Source organism: Phasianus colchicus, chromosome 4 (genome assembly GCF_987193195.1).
Source record: "Phasianus colchicus chromosome 4, bPhaCol1.hap1.1, whole genome shotgun sequence".
Taxonomy (NCBI): Eukaryota; Metazoa; Chordata; class Aves; order Galliformes; family Phasianidae; genus Phasianus; species Phasianus colchicus.
The window spans coordinates 71,921,532-71,941,729 of record NC_143439.1 but is presented as its reverse complement, the minus strand read 5'-3'; the positions used below and the strand labels follow the sequence as shown (position 1 = coordinate 71,941,729).

The window sequence follows — 20,198 nt, the reverse complement described above, 5'->3', positions numbered from 1 at the left end:
TGTGTCTCCATCCCTTCCTTCACCAGTCCCACATGGATTGGGAAGCCTGCCCTGGTTGGGTTGTGCCTCCCTCCCTCCCTCCCTCCTTCCCTCCATCCCTCCCTCCATCCATCCCACGTGGGATGGGGATCCTGCCCTGGCTGTTGTGTGTCCATCCCTTCCTTTGGCTGCCCTGTGGGTGCCTCCCGTTGAGCACGGAGGTGGCTGTGGCGCTGCGCAGTGCCGCACTCGGTTAAAGCCGTGCTTTTCCCCTTCCCAGGAAGAAGAGCTGTTCCCATTCAACCTGGACGAGTTTGTTACTGTGGACGAGGTGATAGAGGAAAGCGAACCTCCCGTTAAAACACAGCACAGTCAGCCCAAGGGGAAGAGGAAGGAGTGTTCCAGGAGCACCTCGGAGCCCAGCTCCAAGAGGAGGAAGGAGAGGAGCTCCCCGCAGCGCCTCGCCGAGAGCCAGCTGTCCTTCGTCATGTTGGATGAGATCGGCGAGGAGGAGGAGGAGGCTGGCGCACAGCTGGGCATGCTGGTGGTGGACGAGGTGGTGGAGGAGGAGGAGCTGCTGGCCGAGGTGGGCGAGGAGCCGCGGGTGCTCCTCACCTTGGATGAGCTGCAGGAGCAGGGCGGCTCGCGGAGGGACGGCTGCGCTTCGGAAGGGCGGCGATTGAAGCCGGAGCCTTTGGTGACTGTGGATGAAATCGGGGAGGTGGAGGAGCTGCCGCTGAATGAGCCCACGGAGCTGAGCGGGGAGGAGAAGCAGAAGGAGGAGGAGAAGGGCGGCGCTGAGGATCCCTGCCAGGTGCCCGACGATCCCAGCGCCTTGGTGACGGTGGATGAGATCCGCGAGGACCACGAGGACGACGGCGCGGCGTGGGATGAGGCGAACGAGGACGAAGATGATTTCCTGGCTGATTTCAACCGTCTGAAGGAGGAGCTGAACTTTGTTACGGTGGACGAGGTTGGGGAGGAGGATGAGGAGGAAGAAAGCGCTTTGCCAGGGGAAAACCCAAAGGAAGGTGAAGACAAGGAGGAAAATGCTGCTGCTGCTGTGGGACCAGAGGAAGAAATGGCTGCAGCTGCAGGACCAGAAGAGGAGGACATTGTTGCTGTTGCAGGGCCAGAAGAGATGGAAGTTCTGGGCAGTGCTCATCCAGAGGAAGAGGAAAGTGCAGCCTCCAAATCAAAAGGTGAGGAGCTGCTGGTAGCTGCCAGAGGGGAACAGGAATCTGGTGCCTGGAATGACTGCGTGGGGAAGGGACAAAGGGAGATGCGTGGGGATGAGAGTTGCAGAATGGGTCTGTGTGCAGTGTGCAGTCAGGAAAGGGTTAAGAAAGGTGTAAGGGAGCTGGGAGGGGAGAGCTATAGATAACCCAGGGAGCTGCAGGCTGTGACATCTGAGCCCAGCAGGCAGGCAGGGGCTGAAGGATGGCTGAGCCTGCTGTGCTGGGAGCCACAGCAGGGCTGGAACACCTCTGCTATGGGGACGGGGAGGGAGCTGGGGCTGTGCTGCATGGAGAAGGCTCAAAGGAGACCATACAGTGGTCTTCCAGACCTGAAGGGGCCTGTGTGAAAGCTGAGGAGGGAATTTATAAGGGCAGGTAGTTGACAGGATGAGGGGAAATGGCTTTAAGCTTAAAGGGGGTAGATTTAGACTGGGTAATAGGGAAGGCATTCTTCGTGAGGGACAGGTTGCCCAAGGAGGCTGTGGATGCCCCATCCCTGCAGGCATTCAAGGCCAGGCTGGATGTGGCTCTGGGCAGCCTGGGCTGCTGGTTGGCGACCTGCACACAGCAGGGGGTTGGAACTGGGTGATCATTGTGGTCCTTTGCAACCCAGGCCATTCTGTGATTCCATGTGAAGCACTGAACAGGTTCCCCGTTGAGGCTGTGGGTGCCCACAAAAGCTGTTTCCCGCATCCCAAAGGCCAGGACAGCCCTCCGCTCACTGCCATCCTTTTCAGATCTGGATTACCTCCTCCCCAAGGCCGGCTTCTTCTGCCAAATCTGCTCCTTGTTCTACTCAGATGAGACCTCAGTGAAGAATCACTGCCGCACGGCGCTGCACCAGCAGAACGCAGAGGTGAGCTGGGGGCTGGGGGGGGCTGCACGGGGCTGGGGGGGCTGCACAGGGCTGGGGGGGCTGCACTGAGCTGGGGGGGCTGCCCACTCACTGTGCCCTTCTTCCTGCAGAGGTTCATGGCCACACAGGAGGAGGAGAGCAGTGGGGCTGAGCACAGCCCGAGGTGACGGGAGGAGAGGAGAGGAGCCTCCATCCTTCCATCCTTCCATCCCATCCAGCGTGGGGCCCGGCTGCCTTCGTGTGCTCTGTTGGTGTTGTACAGAGCCAGACTGAGACACCCACAGGGGGGGGGAGAGGGGGTGGCTTTGGTTTGTGTCCCAAAGCATCGGGGTGCTGGGGAGCTGCTCCCCCCCCTGCCATAAACACCCTCCTTGTACAGCCCCCAAGGCCTCGTGTGTGCTGTGCCTCCCCCTGCCCCCCACCCTGCCCCCACCCGGGGTCCTGGAGTTGGTTCAGTGCACTCCACGCATCACCTGGGGGTTCCCTTATGCCTGCCTGCACCCCTGCCTGCTGGGGGGGGGCTCTGGTTTCTATTGGGACCCCCATCTCCTGAGCATCCCATCACGTCTGGGGGGCCCTGCAGTGCTCTGGGTGACCCATGGCTTGTGCCCAAGTTTCCTATGCGTGCTGTGGGTCTTCAGTTCATCTTGGGGGGGGTCCCTTATGCTTGCCTGCACCCCCCAGCTGCTGGAGGCAGGGCTCTGGTTCCCACCAGGCCCCCCATCCCTGGGAGCATCATGGAGTGTCTCATCGCCCTGGGGGGGACCCGATGCTCTCCAGGGCCGTGCAGCCATCCGTGGCCTTGTGGCCGTTTGCTGTGCACCTTGTGGGGCTTCAGCTCATCATTTACTACTCCTGCTGGCTGTTACGACTCCTGCTGGGCTGCCACGAGTCCACGGGGCCGGATGAGATCCACCCAAGACCCGGATGGCCCTGGCGGAGCTGATAGCCCAGCCATTTGCTGTTATCTGCCGGCGCTCCTTGTTGACTGGTGAGGTCCCAGAAGACTGGAGGCTTGCCAGCGTGACTCCCATCTCCAAGAAGGGCTGTAAGGAGGATCTGGGGACCTGAAGGCCTGTTAGCCTGACCTCGGTGCCAGGAAGGCAACTGGGGGATGAAGCCTAGCCAGCATGGGCTCACCAGCAGGTCCTGCTTGACCAACCTGATCTCCTTCCATCATCCAGTGACCCGTCTGCTAGACGAGGGAAGGCTGTTGACGCAGTGTGCCTGGACTTCAGCAAGCCTTTGACATGTCTCCCCAGCATTTTGCAGGAGCTGGCAGCCCGTGGCTGGGACAGGTGTGCTGTTGGCTGGGTCAGGAACTGGCTGGAAGGCAGCGCACGGAGAGCAGAGGTGAATGGAGCTGAATCCAGCTGGCAGCCACTGGTGTTCCGCAGGGTCGGTGCTCTGCAAGATCTTTAGTGACGACCTGGATGAGGGCACTGAGTGCCCCCTGTAAGTTTGCGGATGGCACCAAGTTGGCTGGAAGTGTGGATGTGCCTGGGGGTGGCGAGGCCCTGCAGACGGATCTGGACAGGCTGGAGAGCTGGGCTGAAGCCAATGGGATGAGGTTCAACAAGGCCAGATGCCGGGTCCTGCACTTCGGCCACAACAACCCCAGGCAGTGCTGCAGGACTGGGGCGGGTGGCTGGAGGACTGCACAGAGGAAATGGAGCTGGGGGTGTTGATCGGTGCTCTGCTCAGCACGAGCCAGCAGTGTGACCGGGTGGCCAAGAAGGCCGATGGCATCTTGAATTGCATCAGAGCCAGCGGGAACAGGGCAGTGACTGTCCCTGCACGCAGCTCTGTCTCACTGCAAGAAGGACAGTGAGCCCCTGGGGCGGGTTGAAAGGAGGGAACGGAGCTGCGAGGGTCTGCAGCACACGGCTTGTGAGGGGCGGCTGAAGAGCTGGGTTCAGTGTGGAGAAGAGGCTCAGGGGGGACATCATGGCTCTCTGTAGCCACCTGAACGGAGTGGGGACACCAGGGGACATGGAGAACCCCGATGGGACACTGGGACCCCAATGGGACATGGGGACCCAATGGGGCATGGAGGACCTTGAGTGTGGAGAAGAGGAGGCTTGGGGGAGACCTTACTGCTCCCTATAGCTACCTGAAGGGAGTGGGGACAGCATGGGGACCCAATGGGACATGGAGACCCAATGGGACACTTGGACATCAATGGGACATGAGGACCCAGTGGGACATGGAGAACCTTGAGTGTGGAGAAGAGGAAGGTCCAGGGGAGACATCATTGCTCTCTATAGCTACCTGAAGGAAGTGGGGACAGCATGGGGACCCAATGGGACTTGGAGAACCCCGATGGGACACTAGGACCCCAATGGGACATGGAGGACCTTGAGTCTGGAGGAGGCTTGGGGGAGACCTTACTGCTCTCTATAACTACCTGAACGGAGTGGGGACAGCATGAGGACCCAATGGGACATGAAGACCCAATAGGACACTTGGACATCAATGGGACATGGGGACCCAATGGACATGGAGGACCTTGAGTGTGGAGATGAGGAGGCTTGGGGGAGACCTTACTGCTCTCTATAGCTACCTGAAGGGAATGGGGTCAGAAAGGGGACCCAATGGGACATGGAGAACCCCGATGGGACACTGGAACCCCAATGGGACATGGAGAACCTTGATGGGACACTGTGATCCCAATGGGACATGAGGGCCCAAAGGAGCATGGAGGACTCCATCGGGACACTGGGACATCAATGGGACGTGGGGACCCAATGGGACGTGGACAACCCCGATGGGACGCTGCAACCCCAATGGGACATGGGGACCCAATGGGACATGGAGAACCCTGATGGGACACTGGGACCCCAATGGGACTTGAGGACCCAGTGGGACATGGAGGACCTTCAGTCCGGAGAAGAGGAGGCTCAGCGGAGGCCTCATTGCTCTCTGTAACTGCCTGACACCCCCGGGGGGGTGGCTTTGGTTTGTGTCCCAAAGATCGGGGTGCTGGGGGGCTGCTTCCCCCCCCACCCCCCTGCTCATCTGCCATAAACACCCTCCTTGTACAGCCCCCAGGGCCTCGTGTGTGCTGTGCCCCCCAGAATAGGACCCCCCCATACACCCCCCAAATGGGGCTCCTGGGACCACTCCCACACTGAACCCCCCCCCCCCCCCCCAGAATGAGACCCCTCCCATACTGAACACCCAACCCTCTCCAGAATGTGACCCCACCCCATATAAACCCCCTAGAATGGGACTCGTGGGACCCCCCCCACCATACAGACTCCCCCCCTCCCCCCTAAAATGCCCCCCCAAATGGGTCTCCTTGGAACGCCTCCCATACTGAACCCCCCCAGAATAGAAACCCCCCCCCATACACCCCTCAAATGGGTCTCCTGGGACCACTCCCATACTGAACCCCCCCCCCCCCAATGGGACCCCACCCCATACAGCTTCCCCCCTCCCCCCCCAGGTGGGACTTCCTGAGATCTCTCCCATACTGAACCCCTCCCCCAGAATAGGACCATACAGACCCCCCCCCAACTGGGACTCGAGATCTCTCCCATACCGACCCCCCCCCAAAAAAAAAAGTGCTCTGCCCATCTTCCCTTCGGGCTGCTCTTCCAGGGCACAAAGGGAGTGGGCAGCCCCTGGGGGGGGTTAAATAGGGTGGGGGGGTTAAATAGTGGGGGGGTACTAATGCTGCCGGGGAAACTGAGGCTGCTGCAGCAGGAGCAACCGAGGTGCGTTCCCCTTTAAGAGAGGCCGAAGGGGTTGGGGGGGTGGGGGTTGGGAGGGGGGGGGTGGCGGTGTGCCGCAGTGCGGGGGGGTCGGGGAGGTGTGTGGGGGGGGGGGGCGGTGCGGGGCGATGCTGCGGGTCTTCGTGCTGCACGCGGAGGAGCTCCGCACGCCGGACGCCGACATCAGCGATGCGTATTGCGGGGTCGTGTTCAGAGGTGCGGGGCGTGAACGGGGGGGGGCGCGGGGAGGGGGGGGGTTGGGTTGTGTTGGGGTCGTGGAGGCTGCGGGGCCCCCCCGGAGCTTTTGTGCTGGGGGCGGGGCTGGGGCGCCCAACGGAGGGGCGCTGGGCGGTGGGGAACGGTCTGAGGTCTGGTCGCTGTATGGGGGTCCTGGTTTAGTGGGGGGGGTCCGTTATGTGGGGGGCGGTCGGTGTGGGAGGGGTCCCAGGAGACCCATTTTGGGGGGGCCGGGGGGAGTCTGTATAGGAGGGGTCCCATTTTGGGGGGGTTCAGAGGGGAGAGATCACAGGAGACCCAGTGGGGGGGGGTTGTATGGGGGTCCTATTCTGGGGGGGGGCTTCAGTATGGGAGGGGTCCCAGGAGTCCCAATTTTGGGGGGTGGGGTTATATGGGGTGGAGTCCCATTTTAGGGGGGTTCCTATTCTGGGAGAGGGGTTTGGTATGGGAGGGGTCCCAGGAGACCCATTTGGGGGGGGGGGGGGCTGTATAGGGAGTCCTATTCTGGGGGAGGGGTTCAGTATGGGAGAGATCTCAGGAAGTTCCACCTGGGGGGGGCGGGGGGGAGAAGTTGTATGGGGTGGGGTCCCATTCTGGGGGGGGGGGTTCGGTATGGGAGGGGTCCCATTTTGGGGGGGTTCAGTATGGGAGAGATCTCAGTCCTAATGGGGGGGGGGGGGGGAGAAGTTGTATGGGGTGGGGTCCCATTCTGGTTGGGGGGGGGTTCAGTATGGGAGTGGTCCCAGGAGACCCATTTGGGGGGGTGTATGGGGGGGGGTCCTATTCTGGGGGGGTTCAGTATGGGAGGGGTCCAAGGAGACCCATTTCGGGCGGGGGGGGGAGGGTCTGTATAGGGAATCCTATTCTGGGGAGGGGGGGTTTCAGTATGGGAGGGGTCCCGGGAGAACCATTTTGGGGGAGGGGGGGGGGCTGTATTGTGGGGGGGGGTCCCACGAGTCCCATTTTGGGGGAGTTTATATGGGGTGGGGTCACGTTCTGGAGGGGGTTGGGTGCTCAGTATGGGAGGGGTCTCATTTTGGGGGGGGTTCAGTATGGGTGAGATCTCAGGAGTCCCATTTAGGGGGGGGGTCATTGTTGGGGGGTGTCATTGTTGGGGGGGGTCCGAGGAGTCCCATTTAGGAGGGGCTGTATGGGGTCCCATTGCAGGGTTCTGTATCTGTATGGGGGTCCTGGGGGGGGCACGTTATGGGGGGGGGGGGATCCGGGCAAACCCATCAATGTGCAGGGGTCTGAGTGGGGGGGGGGGGTCCGCTCTGTGCAACGGGGGGGGCGTGTGGGGGGGGGGTCTCAATAGGGGATATATGGGGGGGGGGGAGGGCGGAGTAATGCAGGCTGCTGGCTTTATATGGAGTCTCTGTTACGGGGGGGGCGGGGGGGTCCCAGTCTGCGGAGTCCCATCTGTATGCGCTCATCTTAAGCTGGGGCGGTCCCAGAGAATTCCCCCCCCCCCCCACCGGCCGCTCTGTGCAGTAAGGCCGCCCCCCCCATAGGAGGGGCTGTCAGTGCTGACGCTGCTGGGGGGGGGCGAGGGGGGGGCATAACTGAGCGGTGACAGCAGAGGCGCAGCCGCCGCTATTTCTGGTCCCGCGAGAGCAGCTGCGGGGGGGGGGTTGGTTAATGACCCCCCCTGGGATGAACCGGGTGGGGGGGGGGGAGAGTCCGCTAACGGGGGGTGGGCAGTGAACTGGGGGGGCAGTGAATTGATTTCCCCCCCATCACCCAACGAGGCACTGAGCCCCACGGATGGTGGGGGCAGTGATGGGGGGGGGCACATCCAGGTAGGTGGCGTCACAGCCCTAGGATGCTGCCCCCCCCAGCAGTGCCCCCCCCTTAAGTAATGAGCCCCCCTCAGCTCTCAGTCCCCCCCCTCAGCAGTGCCAACCCCCTAAGTAACGACCCCCCCACCTCTCAGCCCCCCCCAGCAGTGCCACCCCCTTAAGTAACTCCTCCACCAGCAGTGCCACCCCCTATGTAACGACCCCCCCCCACATCTCAGCCTCCCCCCAGCAGTGCCAACCCCTTAAATAACGTCCCACCCCCCCAGCAGTGCCACCCCCTTAAGTAACGACAGCCCCCCTCCCTTCAGTGCCACCCCCGTAAGTAACGCCCCCCCCCACTTCTCAGCCCCCCCCCAGCAGTGCCACCCCAAGTAACGACCCCCCCCAGCTCTCAGCCCCCCCCAGATTGCCATCCCCTTAAATAACGCCCCCCCCACTTCTCAGCCCCCCCAGCAGTGCCCCCCCTTAAGTAACGCCCCCCCCCAGCTCTCAGCCCCCCCCACATCCGCGCCGTCCCCCATCCCACCCCCCCCCAAGCTGCACACGGTGGCCCCGCCCCCCCCTTCTGCCCCCCCCTCGCCCCCCCGCCCCCCCCAGCCCATCTGTGCCCGTTGCGGCGCTGCGCTGTGCGGCCATGCTGCGCTGCGTTGTGCTGCGCGCCCAGCTGCGCCGCGCCGAGAAGGGGGACAGACAGAGCGACCCTGTGGCCAGCCTGACCTTCCGCGGTGAGCCTGGGACATCGGGGCCGCTGGGGGCTTGGAGCCCCTAAACCCCATAGAGCCGTGCTGCTCTACGCCCCCCCACCTCCCCATCCCCGCCCCTTCCCACGTACAGAGGATGGGGTCCCTGCTCCCCAAACGACGGGAAGCAGAGGCGATCCCAAAGCGACGGGGTGCTGCTTCTGGGTTTGGGGTTTGCGGGAGATCCCGTTGTTTTTAGGGGGTTTGTAGGGGAGGAGCTGCGCACGGTCCCCAAACGGGTGATGGAAGCAGAGGGCTGCGCCTTTGGGTGCTCCGTGGGGGGGCTGGGGGGGGGAACCCCAAGGTTTGTGGATGAGAACCGCCTGAGAGCTGGGACTGAGGATCCTATGGGGTCCGTCCCATTGCTGTGGGCTTTGAGGGGCTGCACAGCTTCTGGGATTGGAGTTCTGTTCCCCTAAATGCTGGGGAGAACCCTGAGATTGGGGCCTGAGGGCACCCCAAGATTTACGGATGGGAAACCCCAAAGGTCTGAGCATGGGAACCCCTCAGGATTTGTGAATGAAGATCCTATAGAGGTCCGTCCCGTTGCTGTGGGCTCTGGGGTTTTGTTCATCCTTTGGGATTGGGGTTCTGTTCCCCTAAATGCTGGGGAACCCCCTGAGATTTGTGAATGAGGATCCCTTGGGATTTGGGAATGGGGACGCCCAGGATCCGTGACTGAGGACCCTATAGGAATCCATCCCACTGCTGTGGGGTTTGAGGGGCTGCACATCTTTTGGGATTGGGGATCAGTTCCCCTAAATGTTGGGGAACCCCCTGAGATTGGGGCCTGAGGGCACCCCAAGATTTGTGAATGGGAAACCCCAAGATCTGAGCGTGAGAACCCCTCAGGATTTGTGAGTGAAGACCCTATAGGGGTCCATCCCATTGCTGGGGGCTCTGGGGGTTTGTATCCTTTGGGATTGGGGTTTTATTCCCCTAAATGCTGGGGAAACCCCCCAGATTTGTGACTGAGGGCACCCCAAGAGTTGTGAATGGGGACCTCCTGAGATTTATGAATAGGAACCCCAAAGATCTGAGCATGGGACCCCCTTAAGGTTTGTGACTGAGGATCCTACAGGGGTCCATCCCATTGCTGGGGGCCCCAGGGCGTCATTTGGGATGGGGCTTCTGTTTCCCCAAATATTAGGGAGCCCCCCCAAATTGGTGACTGAGGACACCACAAGAGTTGTGAATGGGATCCCCCAAGATCTGAGTATGGGAACCCCTTAGGATTTGTGAATGAAGACCCTATAGAGGTCCGTCCCATTGCTGTGGGCTTTGAGGGGCTGCACATCTTTTGGGATTGGAGTTCTGTTCCCCTAAATGTTGGGGAGAACCCTGAGATTGGGGCCTGAGGGCACCCCAAGAGTTGTGAATGGGAAACCCCAAAGGTCTGAGCATGGGAACCCCTTAAGGTTTGTGACTGAGGATCCTACAGGGGTCCATCCCATTGCTGGGGCTTTTAGGGTCTGTTCATCTTTTGGGATTGGGGTTCTGTTCCCCCAAATGTTGGGGAATCCCCTGAGATTTGTGAATGAAGACACCCCAAGAGTTGTGAATGGGAAACCCCGAAATCTGAGCATGGGAACCCCTCAACATCAGTGAATGAAGACCCTATAGGGGTCTATCCCATGGCTGTGGGCTTTTAGGGTCTGTTCATCTTTTGGGATTGGGGTTCTGTTCCCCTATATGTTGGGGAAACCCCTGAGATTGGTGACTGTGGGCACCCCAAGAGTTGTGAATGGGAACCTCCTGAGATTTATGAATGGGGAACCCCAAAGATCTGAGCATGGGAACCCCTCAACATTTGTGAATGAAGACCCTATAGGATCCATCTCATTGCTGTGGGCTCTGGGGATCTGTTCATCTTTTGGGATTGGGGTTCTGTTCCCCTAAATGTTGGGGAAACCCCTGAGATTGGTGACTGTGGGCACCCCAAGAGTTGTGAATGGGAAACCCCAAGATCTGAGCATGGGAACCCCTTAGGATTTGTGACTGAGGACCCCACTGGTGCCCACCCCATTGCTTTTGGGGCCGGCTCATCCTTACAACACTGATGGCCCCATAGCAATGGGGTGACGTGGCTCCCAGCAATGGGAAATGGCCATTTTTAGGTAAAGGAACCCAAAGCGAAGGACAGGAAGGGGCCGAGGAGGGGCGGCGCGGCCCTTCCTGCCGCGTCCCGGGGGGTCGGGATGGCAATGGGGTCAATGGGGTCAATGGGGCCGTTGGCAGCCGGCCGCCCCGCTGTGGGGTGCGGTGCCGGATGGAGCCCGCAATGCTGGGAAATCCCAAAATAGGAAAAGATCAACGGGAGGACACTTAGAAAACAAAATCCAGCGACCCCAAAAACACAGGAAAAAGGAAAAAAAAAACCCAACAACGCGACGGCCCCAAAGCTGGGATGGGTTTGGGGTCTGAGGTTTGGGGGCAGCACTGCTGTGGGGGGGGAGAAGCTCTGCCCCATAGCCGGCACTGGGGCGGCCCCAAAGGAGCGCTGTGGGGTCTGTGGGGAACTGAGTATGGGGTCAGTGGGGTAACTGGGGCACAATGCATGGGAGCTGTGGGGAAACTGAGGCGTTGTAGGATCAGTGGGGAAGTGAGGCCCAGCATATGGGATCTGTGGAGGAACTGAGGCATGGTGTGTAGGATCTATGGGGAAACTGAGGCCCAGTGTATGGGGTCAATGGGAAACTGAGGCACAGGGTATGGGATCTGTGGGGTAACTGAGGCACAGAATATGGGGTCAGTGGGAAACTGGGGTGCAGCATATGGGATCTATGGCACTGTGTGTAGGGTCTGTGAGGAACTGAGGCCTTGTGTATGGGGTCCGTGGGGAAACTGAGGCGTTGTAGGATCAGTGGGGAAGTGAGGCACAGCATATGGGATCTGTGGGGGAAGTAAGGCACAGTGTGTGGGATCTGTGGGGAAACTGGTGCAGGGTATGGGGTCAGTGGGGAAACAGGCACGGTGTGTAGGATCTATGGGGAAACTGAGGCACAGGGTATGGGATCAGTGGGGGAACTGAGGCACAACATATGGGATCTATGGGGAAACTGAGCGTTGTAGGATCAGTGGGGAAGTAGGGCACAGCATGTGGGATCTGTTGGGGATCTGAGGCACAGAGTATGGGATCTATGGGGAAACAGGCCCAGCATGTAGGATCTACAGAGGAACTGAGGCACAGGGTATGGGATCAGCGGGGAAACTGAGGCGTTGTGTGTAGGATTGATGGGGGAACTGAAGCCCAGCATATGGGATCTGTGGGGGAACTGTATCACAGCATGTGGGATTTATGGGGAACTGAGACTTTGTGTATAGGATCTGCGGGTTATCTGAGGCACAGCATATGGGGTCAGCGGGGAACTGAGGAACAGGTTGTGGGATCTGTGGGATAACTGAGTTATGGTGTGTAGGATCTGTGGGGGACTGAGGCACAGAATATGGGATCTATGGGGGAACTGAGGCACAGCATATGGGATGAGTGGGGAAACAGGCACAGAATGTGGGATTAGTAGGGAAACTGAAGCCCAGTGTATGGGATCTGTGGGGAAACTGAGGCGTTGTAGGATCAGTGGGGAAGTGAGGCACAGCATATGGGATCTATGGGGAAACTGAGGCCCAGTATATGGGATCTGTGGGGGAAGTGAGGCACAGCGTATGGGATCAGTGGGGAAACGGGCACAGAGTGTGGGATCTATGGAGAAGCTGAGGGACAGAATATGGGATCTGTGGGGAAACTGAGGCACAGTATGGGATCTGTGAGGGAAGTGAGGCACTGCATGTAGGATCAGTGGGGAACTGAGGCACAGGATATGGGATCTGTGGAGAAACTGAGGCATTGCGTGTAGGATCTATGGGGGAACCAAGGCATAGAATGTGGGGTCAATGGGGAAACTGAGGCACAGTGTGTGGGATCTGTGGGGAAACTGAGGCACAGCATATGGGATCTGTGGGGAACTGAGGCACAACATATGGGGTCAGTGGGGAAACTGAGGCACAACATATGGGATCTGTGGGGGAACTGAGGCACAGTGTGTGGGGTCAGTGGGGAAACTGAGGCACAGCATATGGGATCTATGGCATTGTGTGTAGGATCTATGGGGAACTGAGGCACAGAATATGGGGTCAGTAGGGAAAGTGAGGCACAACGTATGGGAACTATGGGGAAACTGAGGCGTTGTAGGATCAGTGGGGAAGTGAGGCACAGCATATGGGATCTATGGGGAAACTGAAGCACAGCGTATGGGATCTGTGGAGGAACTGGGGCACAGAATATGGGGTCAGTGGGAAACAGGCTCAGAATATGGGATTAACGGGGAAACTGAGGCACAGCCTCCATAATGGAGAACCCCGTTGTTCCTCCCCCTCGTGCACGGGGTGGGAGCTGAGTTTTGGGGCCGTTCCCACACACCCCACGTGTGTTGTAGGGGTGAAGAAGAAGACGAAGGTCATCAAGAACAGCATCAACCCCGTATGGAACGAGGTGAGTGTGATCTTTCCATCCCGATCCTAGAAGGGGATCGGAGCGGATCCTATAAACCCTATTCCGACGCTCTGGAGCTCTTCTCTCTTTATAGGGTTTCGAGTGGGATCTGAAGGGCGTTGCTTTGGACCTGGGCTCTGAGCTTTGTGTTGTTGTGAAGGACCATGAGACCGTGGGGAGGAATAGGTGAGGAAAAAGGGGGGGGAAGGCTTTGATCCCAATATTCCCCCCCATGGCTCCGATTTGCAAAGCCTGGGGTGTGCACAAAGTGGCTTTGCAAAACGGAGCCTGGGGGGAGGGTTGTGGAATTTAGGATCGACCCTTGTGGGTTGAAAGAGTAGGAAGAAAGCAATGTGGCATTTTTTGGGGGGGAACACAAAGATTTGGGTTGTTTGCTGTCCCCCCCCCCCCCTTTTCCCTTTGTCCTTCTGCTGTCTGCGGAGGAAACGAAAGGAGACGGGGTGGAGGGGGGGAAGGAAATGAGAGCAGAATTCCCATTGGATGTGGAATTTGTAGTGGTTGCCCAACCCCCCCCCCCACCTCTAACCCCGCTGACCCTACAGGTTTTTGGGAGAAGCTCGAGTTCCCCTTCGGGATGTGCTGTCCTCACCCAGCCTGGCAGCATCCTATGATGTCCCGTTGTTGGATAACAAGAAGCAGAACACTGGGGTGAGGGACCATATGGGGATGGGGGTGGGGTGGGGATTCAGTGGGGTGGGGGCACAATGGGATGGGGATTCAATGGGATGGGGACGTGGCAGTGGGATGGGGACGCAATGGGATGGGGACTCAGTGGGATGGGGACTCAGTGGGATGGGGACTCAATGGGATGGGGGCATGGCAGTGGGATGGGAACGCAATGGGATGGGGATGTGACAATGGGACAGAGACACAATGGGATGGGGATGCAATGGGATGGGGACTCAATGGGATGGGGACACGATGGGATGGGGGTATGGCAATGGGATGGGAACCATGGCAATGGCATGGGGACGTGACGATGAAATGGAGATGTGGCAATGGGATGAGGACACAGTGGGATGGGGACATGGCAAAAAAATGGAGACATGATGGGATGGGGGTATGACACAAGGATGGAAACCCATTGGGATGGGAATGTGTCAGTAGGACAGGAACATGGCACAGGGATGGGGATGCAGTAGTGAAATAGGGTCATGGCAGTGGGATGGGGGCACAGTGGGATGGGGATATGGTAATGAAGTTTGGACACAACGGGATGGGGATGCAATGGGGTGGGGATGGGGCAATGGGGTGGGGATGGGGCAGTGAAATGGGGACACAGTGGGGTGGGGGCACGGCAGTGGGATGAGGACATTGCATTGAGATGGGGGCACAGTGGGAAGAGGACTTGGCGATGGGATGGGGACATGGTGATGAAGTGGGGACACAGTGGGATGGGGACACGGCAGTGGGGTGGGGATGTGTGACGACTCTCCCCATTTCCCCAGGCTTCCCTCATCCTGCAGGTCTCCTACACCCCTCCCCCGGGCGCTGCCCCCCTATTCCCTCCCCCAGCCCCCCCTGAGGCAGCCCCGGCGGCGGTGGCGGAGCCCGACACGCTCACTGGTAATGCGGGGGCTGCACGGGGGGACGCGTCCCCCATAGCCCACCCCACAGCGGCCGGGGACCCGCAGCAACCTCCCTGCCTCCCGCCCCGCGCAGAAGCGGCCACCGAGGAGGAGGGGGAGGACCAGGCGGTGACAGGGGACGAGTTGGAGCCCCCATCCTCGGGGCCGCCAGGCTCGGAGCCGCCCTCGCTGCCCCACAGACCCCCGGCTCCCCGCGGCCGTGGGGTGAGGCGCAGGAGGAGCTCGCCCAAAAAACCGCTGTCCAACAAACCGCAGGACTTCCAGGTGAGACCCCCGTAGGTCGGAACTGACCCCGGGTGTCGTCACCTGCGAGGCGACCCCGAGGTGTCCCCTTGAGGCCGGGCCGACCCCTCCTCCGCCCTCCCCCCAGATCCGGGTTCGGGTGATCGAGGCCCGGCAGCTGCCCGGCGTTCACATCCGCCCTGTGGTGAAGGTGACGGCGGCGGGGCAGACCAAGAGGACCAGGATACGCAAAGGCAACAGCCCCCGCTTCGACGAGGTGAGGGGGGGATGCTGGGAGGGGGTGGTTGAACCCAAATGCACCCAACTGGGCTTCATCTCCACCGCCAGGCCCATCCTCATCACCCCGCCCACCCCGACCATGCGTGGGGCAGGGTGGGCCAGCTCCATACTGGAACATCCCGGCGCCCCGTGCTGGGAGTGCCACGCTCCAGTGCCCCTCTTCCCCACAGACCTTCTTCTTCAACGTCTTCGAGTCGCCGGCTGAGCTGTTCGACGTGCCCATCTTCATCACGGTGAGCCCTCCCACGCCGTGTCCCCATCCCCAGCCCGGGGATGTGGCTCTGCTCCCCCCTGGGCTCACTGCTCCCCCCGCAGGTCCTGGACTCGCGCTCCTTCCGGATGGACGCGGTGATCGGGGAGTTTCGGGTAGGGATCCCTCCCATCTGCTCGTGGGGTGGCGATGGGTGGGTGGTTGGACTGCAATCTTGGAGGTCTTTTCCAGCCTTTGTGACTCTGATTCTGGGAGCTGGGTGGGTTGGGGTTGGACTTGGGGGTCTTGGAGGCCTCCTTCAGCCTTTATGCTTCTGTCGTTGTGTGATTCTGTGTCTGGGCACGGCGGGGAGGGGTCGGCTCGATGACCTTGGGGTCTTTTCCAACCAGAATGATTCCATAATTGAGTGGACATGCAGGTGATGGGTTGGTGGTTGGACTGGATGACCTTGCAGGTCTTCTCCAACCCAGATGATGCCATGAGGGAGTCATGGAGGTGATGGGTTGGTGGTTGGACTCAATGACCTTGGGGGTCTTCTCCAACCTGAATGATTCGGTGGTTCTGTGGGCGGCGATGGGCTGGTGGTTGGACTCGGTGATCTCAAGGATCATTTCTGACCTTACCAATGCACTGATTCTGTGATTTTCTCTCTCTGTGTCTCACAGATGGACGTTGAGAGCATCTACTCGGAGCCCAGTGAGTTCTGTGTCCACCCCCACGCGTTCCCATAGGAAAGGCAGAGGTGTTCCCCCCCCCATCGCCCCTTCCTGGGGGGTGTATCCACACGGATTCAATTTGGGATGAGGTCCATAAAGAAGGGACAAAATGATGCCTATTAAACATTTCCCACCCCCATCCCTTCCAAGCGTGACAATTAAACACGGGGAGCTTAGCAGATAGGAGGCCAGCAGAGGGAATTCAGCGCTGCCCCACCACACCACCCCATGTCCCCCCCAGAACACGCGATCCTCAGGCGGTGGCTGCTGCTCTCCGACCCGGAGGACTTCACAGCAGGGGCAAAAGGATACCTGAAGGTCAGCCTGCTCGTGCTGGGGCCCGGGGACGAAGCTCCTGTGAGTATCAGTGCTGGGGGGCTTCAGCTGCTGCCATCTGGATTGGTGCACTGACCTGATGGCCATCCTGCAGGTGGAGAAGAAGGAGGTCTCTGAAGACAAGGAAGACATCGAGGGGAACCTCCTGCGTCCCACGGGGGTCACCTTGCGAGGGGCTCAGTTCTGCCTGAAGATCTTCAAAGCTGAAGATTTGCCCCAGAGTGAGTGGTGGCTCCGTGCCGTGGCGTCGTGGCGGGCTGTTGGGTGCTGGGGGTGGCACTCGGTCTCGATGTGTGGGACGGAGCACCCATGGGTGCTGCACATCGCAGCCCACCCAGCAGACCTCTCCCCTTGCAGTGGACGACGCCGTCATGGACAACGTCCGGCAGATCTTTGGCTTTGAGAGCAACAAGAAGAACCTGGTTGACCCCTTTGTGGAAGTCAGCTTCGCGGGGAAGACGGTGAGTGGGGCACGGCTCTGCGCCTCTGGGCTGGGGACGGGGGGACGTCGCATGGGGATGCTGTCGGGGCAGAGGCTGGGCTGTGCCAGGGTTGTGTCTCCTCTGGGGTGTGGGGCTTCCCTGCACCGGGGGGAGACCAATCCCTGCTCCCACCCCTCCAGCTCTTCTCGAGGATCCTGGAGAAGAATGCCAACCCGCAGTGGAACCAGTGCCTGACGCTGCCGGTGATGGTGAGCGCGGTGCCCACCCCTCACCGCCCCACTGCCCCCGGCCACCACTCACTGCTCCTCTCTGTCCCCAGTTCCCTTCCATGTGCGAGAAGATGAAGATCCGGGTGACTGACTGGTGAGCTGCGGGGAGGGGATGGGGCAGGGACCCTATAAAACAGGAGGAGCTGGGGAGGGGATGCGCTGATGGATTGGGGGGCACCCGGGGTGCGCTGAGACGTGGGCTGTGTTCCAGGGACCGTCTCACGCACAACGACGTCGTCGGCACCGCCTACCTCTGCATGTCCAAGATCTCTGCGCCCGGCGGGGAGCTGGAGGGTGAGTGGGTGGTGGGATGGGGCTCTGTGCACGGCCCTGGGGAGCATGGCGTGCTCACAGCTGGAGCTCAGCGTTGGCTTGGAAGAGGGAACGGGCAGGGTGGGCTCTGCCTGACCACTGGGGCAGAAATGGGGGCACGGGTAGGGGCATGGGGCTGGCTCTCTTTATCCTACATGGTGCTGGCTCCGTCCGTCCCATGGTGGGGACTCTGTCCATCCCGTGGTGATGTCTCCATCCATCCCGTGGTGGTGGCTCCATCCATCCCATGGTGCTGTCTGTGTTCATCCATTCGGTGGTGGTGGCTCCGTCTGTCTTGTGGTGGTGGCTCCATTCATCCCATGATGACGTGTCCATCTTGCATGGTGGTGGCTCTGGTTATTCTATATGGTCTTGGTTCCATCCATCCTGTGGTGATGGTGGTTCCATCTGTTCTGTATGGTGCTGGCTCCATTCACCCTGCCTGGTAGCTCTGTCCATCCCATGGTAGTGTCTACATCCATCCTGCATGGTGGTGGCTCTGAGTCCTATGAGGTCGCTCGATCCACCCTGCACAGTGACTCCACCTCCCCTGCATGCTGACTCCATCCATCCCATGGTGGTGACTCCATCCATCCCCTGGCCTTGTGCTGTGTTGTTTTGGCGGCCATCCCTCCTGGTTCCTGGTCCTGCAGACCTTCATTCCTCCTGTGGCCATAGGAAGAGATTGCTGCAGAGCTGCATTGCACAGGAGGCTTTGCATCCTGTCTCAGTCCGTGTGCACTCTGCAACCTCCCTGGAGGGCTGCATGGCCGTGTTGCAGCCTCCCTGCTTCTCTGTTGGCACCAAATCCCCCAGCAACATCTGCTTTTCCCATCGCCTCCTCCTGTCCCACAACCTTCCTGCTCCTCCTCCTGACCTCTCTCCATCTCTTTACGCTCCAGATGCGTTTCCTGCTCTCGCGAAGCCTCTGAAAGCCTCGGACTGTACGTCCTTTAGAGCCTCTTGGTTTGAGGGCACTTGGGTAACTTCTTTCCTTTAGGGTGTGTGGTGCCCGGGGAGGGGCTGCGCTGCCATCCCTCCGGTGGTTTTGGGGTATCCCTGCTGGGCAGCGGCGGTGCTGGAGGTCTCAGGGTGACAGTGTGTTGCACACTGAGTGGCCGGGGTCTGGTGTTGTGCTGGAGCTCGGCGCACGTGGATCTGCCTCTTCGCTGCTCATCTGCTTGAGGTGTCCAGAAGGGAGCAGCGCTCACGGCTCACGCTGCCTCGTGGCACAGCGCAGCCCTAAATCCACGCAGCTCCCAGCCCAGGGATGCCCCGCACAGTTGCCAGCACCTTCCCTGTCCTGGCAGAAGGTGTTTGCAGGGACGTGGCACTCTGCCCATGGGTCCCTGACATCCCCTTTCCTGTGCCCTGCAGTGGATGACGGGCTGGGCTTCCTGCCGACCTTTGGCCCGTGCTACATCAACCTGTATGGCAGCCCCCGCGAGTTCACCGGCTTCCCCGACCCGTACGAGGCGCTCAATTTAGGAAAGGTGAATCAGCTCCTTCCCAGCACTGCCCAAAATAAATTAACCTTCCTTCCTTCCTTCCTGCTTCTGCTAACCCTGCCTGGCTTTGTTAGCAGGAGCCCATGCTGTGCGCTCTGTCCTGCTGGCTAAACTCCTCCTGGCACTGAAATAGCGCTGCTGCTCTGACCTCTGCCGTGAAGCCAACAAGAGCAGAGGTGGAGGTGAAAGATGGGGCGATGGCTGCTGACCCTGTCCTGCTCTACCCCAAGGGCGAGGGCGTCGCGTACCGCGGCCGGGTGCTGCTGGAGCTGGAGACCAAGCTGGCGGAGCACGGGGAGCTGAAGGTGGAGGACATCTCTGCAGATGACATCCTGCGGGTGGAGGTAATGGGGCTGCTGTGCTCTGGTGCTGGCCGTGGAAGGGGGATGTCTTGCAGCTGATGGTCTCCTGGAGGGCGTCTCCCGCTGCGTTTTCATCCCAGGGTGTCCGCCTTGCTGTGTCTGAGCAAACCATAGTGAAGGTGGATGTGCGGGAGATTTGCTGTTAAAGAACAGCAATCCCATCTCCAGCAAGTTGGACTTGATGATCCTCATGGGTCCCTTCCAGCTTGGATTCTCCGACCCTGTGACCTCGAGTGCTGTTGCAGATGCACTCCTGCTGCTCTTTAGAACTGACCTTCCTTTTCCACACTCCACACATAGCTCCAGTCTCCTCCTCTGTTAGATTTTTCTTAAACATCTCACCCCAAATTCTGTCGACACGCATAATGTTCTCCTTTCCTGCATTGATCTCTCCATCTCAGTGGCTTTGCCGTGCTGCCATGTGTTGGGCCATCATAGGAGGGCAGTGGTGGCATCTCCTCCCTGTTCCTGTGCCTCTTGCAGAAGCACCTGCGGCGGAGGAAGTACTCCCTCTTTGCTGCCTTCTACTCGGCCACCATGCTGCAGGACGTGGACGATGCCATCCAGTTTGAGGTCAGCATTGGCAACTATGGCAACAAGTTTGACAACACCTGCTTGCCCTTGGCCTCCACCACGCAGTACAGCCGGGCCGTGTTCGATGGTGAGCAGCACCAAGGGACTGTCTGTGCGTTGGTGGGGGGTGGCTGTGGGGTGTCCATCCTTGAAGGCCTTCAAAACCCAACTGGAGGACTTCATACCCAGCTGGAAGCCTTCAAAACAAAACTGGGGTCATCAAAACCAAATAGGAGGCCTTTAAAACCCAACTGGAGGTCTTCATACCCAACTGGAAACAAA

At 60.0% G+C, this 20,198-nt stretch overlaps 2 protein-coding genes across 23 annotated transcripts in view; both read left to right on the top strand.

Moving 5' to 3' along the window:
* The window catches only part of ZNF638 (zinc finger protein 638), a 35,955-nt gene extending 30,823 nt beyond the window's left edge, over window positions 1-5,132 (top strand). For 2 of the 3 annotated variants that reach the window (XM_031588684.2, XM_090139952.1), the window contains 3 exons: window positions 260-1,181; window positions 1,955-2,073; window positions 2,184-5,132. In XM_031588684.2, the coding sequence (XP_031444544.2) occupies window positions 260-1,181; window positions 1,955-2,073; window positions 2,184-2,240 (1,098 nt within the window). In that variant the 3' untranslated portion in view covers window positions 2,241-5,132. The remainder of the gene's footprint in view (window positions 1-259; window positions 1,182-1,954; window positions 2,074-2,183) is intronic. The other variant, XM_090139953.1, reaches the window with a different exon arrangement.
* Window positions 5,133-5,886: 754 nt separating this feature from the next.
* DYSF (dysferlin) overlaps window positions 5,887-20,198 on the top strand; it is a 63,980-nt gene continuing 49,668 nt past the window's right edge. For 9 of the 20 annotated variants that reach the window (XM_090139933.1, XM_090139942.1, XM_090139936.1 and 6 more), the window contains exons 1-19: window positions 8,423-8,550; window positions 12,999-13,054; window positions 13,149-13,240; window positions 13,618-13,723; window positions 14,524-14,928; window positions 15,035-15,163; window positions 15,357-15,419; window positions 15,502-15,552; window positions 16,063-16,093; window positions 16,355-16,470; window positions 16,544-16,670; window positions 16,807-16,910; window positions 17,072-17,140; window positions 17,212-17,255; window positions 17,373-17,455; window positions 18,376-18,417; window positions 18,851-18,966; window positions 19,212-19,325; window positions 19,827-20,004. In XM_090139933.1, coding sequence (XP_089996059.1) covers window positions 8,460-8,550; window positions 12,999-13,054; window positions 13,149-13,240; window positions 13,618-13,723; window positions 14,524-14,928; window positions 15,035-15,163; window positions 15,357-15,419; window positions 15,502-15,552; window positions 16,063-16,093; window positions 16,355-16,470; window positions 16,544-16,670; window positions 16,807-16,910; window positions 17,072-17,140; window positions 17,212-17,255; window positions 17,373-17,455; window positions 18,376-18,417; window positions 18,851-18,966; window positions 19,212-19,325; window positions 19,827-20,004 — 2,017 coding nt within the window. In that variant the 5' untranslated portion in view covers window positions 8,423-8,459. Of the gene's footprint in view, window positions 6,006-8,422; window positions 8,551-12,998; window positions 13,055-13,148; window positions 13,241-13,617; window positions 13,724-14,523; window positions 14,929-15,034; window positions 15,164-15,356; window positions 15,420-15,501; window positions 15,553-16,062; window positions 16,094-16,354; window positions 16,471-16,543; window positions 16,671-16,806; window positions 16,911-17,071; window positions 17,141-17,211; window positions 17,256-17,372; window positions 17,456-18,375; window positions 18,418-18,850; window positions 18,967-19,211; window positions 19,326-19,826; window positions 20,005-20,198 lie in introns of those variants that run through there. The other 11 variants (XM_090139947.1, XM_090139945.1, XM_090139943.1 and 8 more) reach the window with 6 other exon arrangements.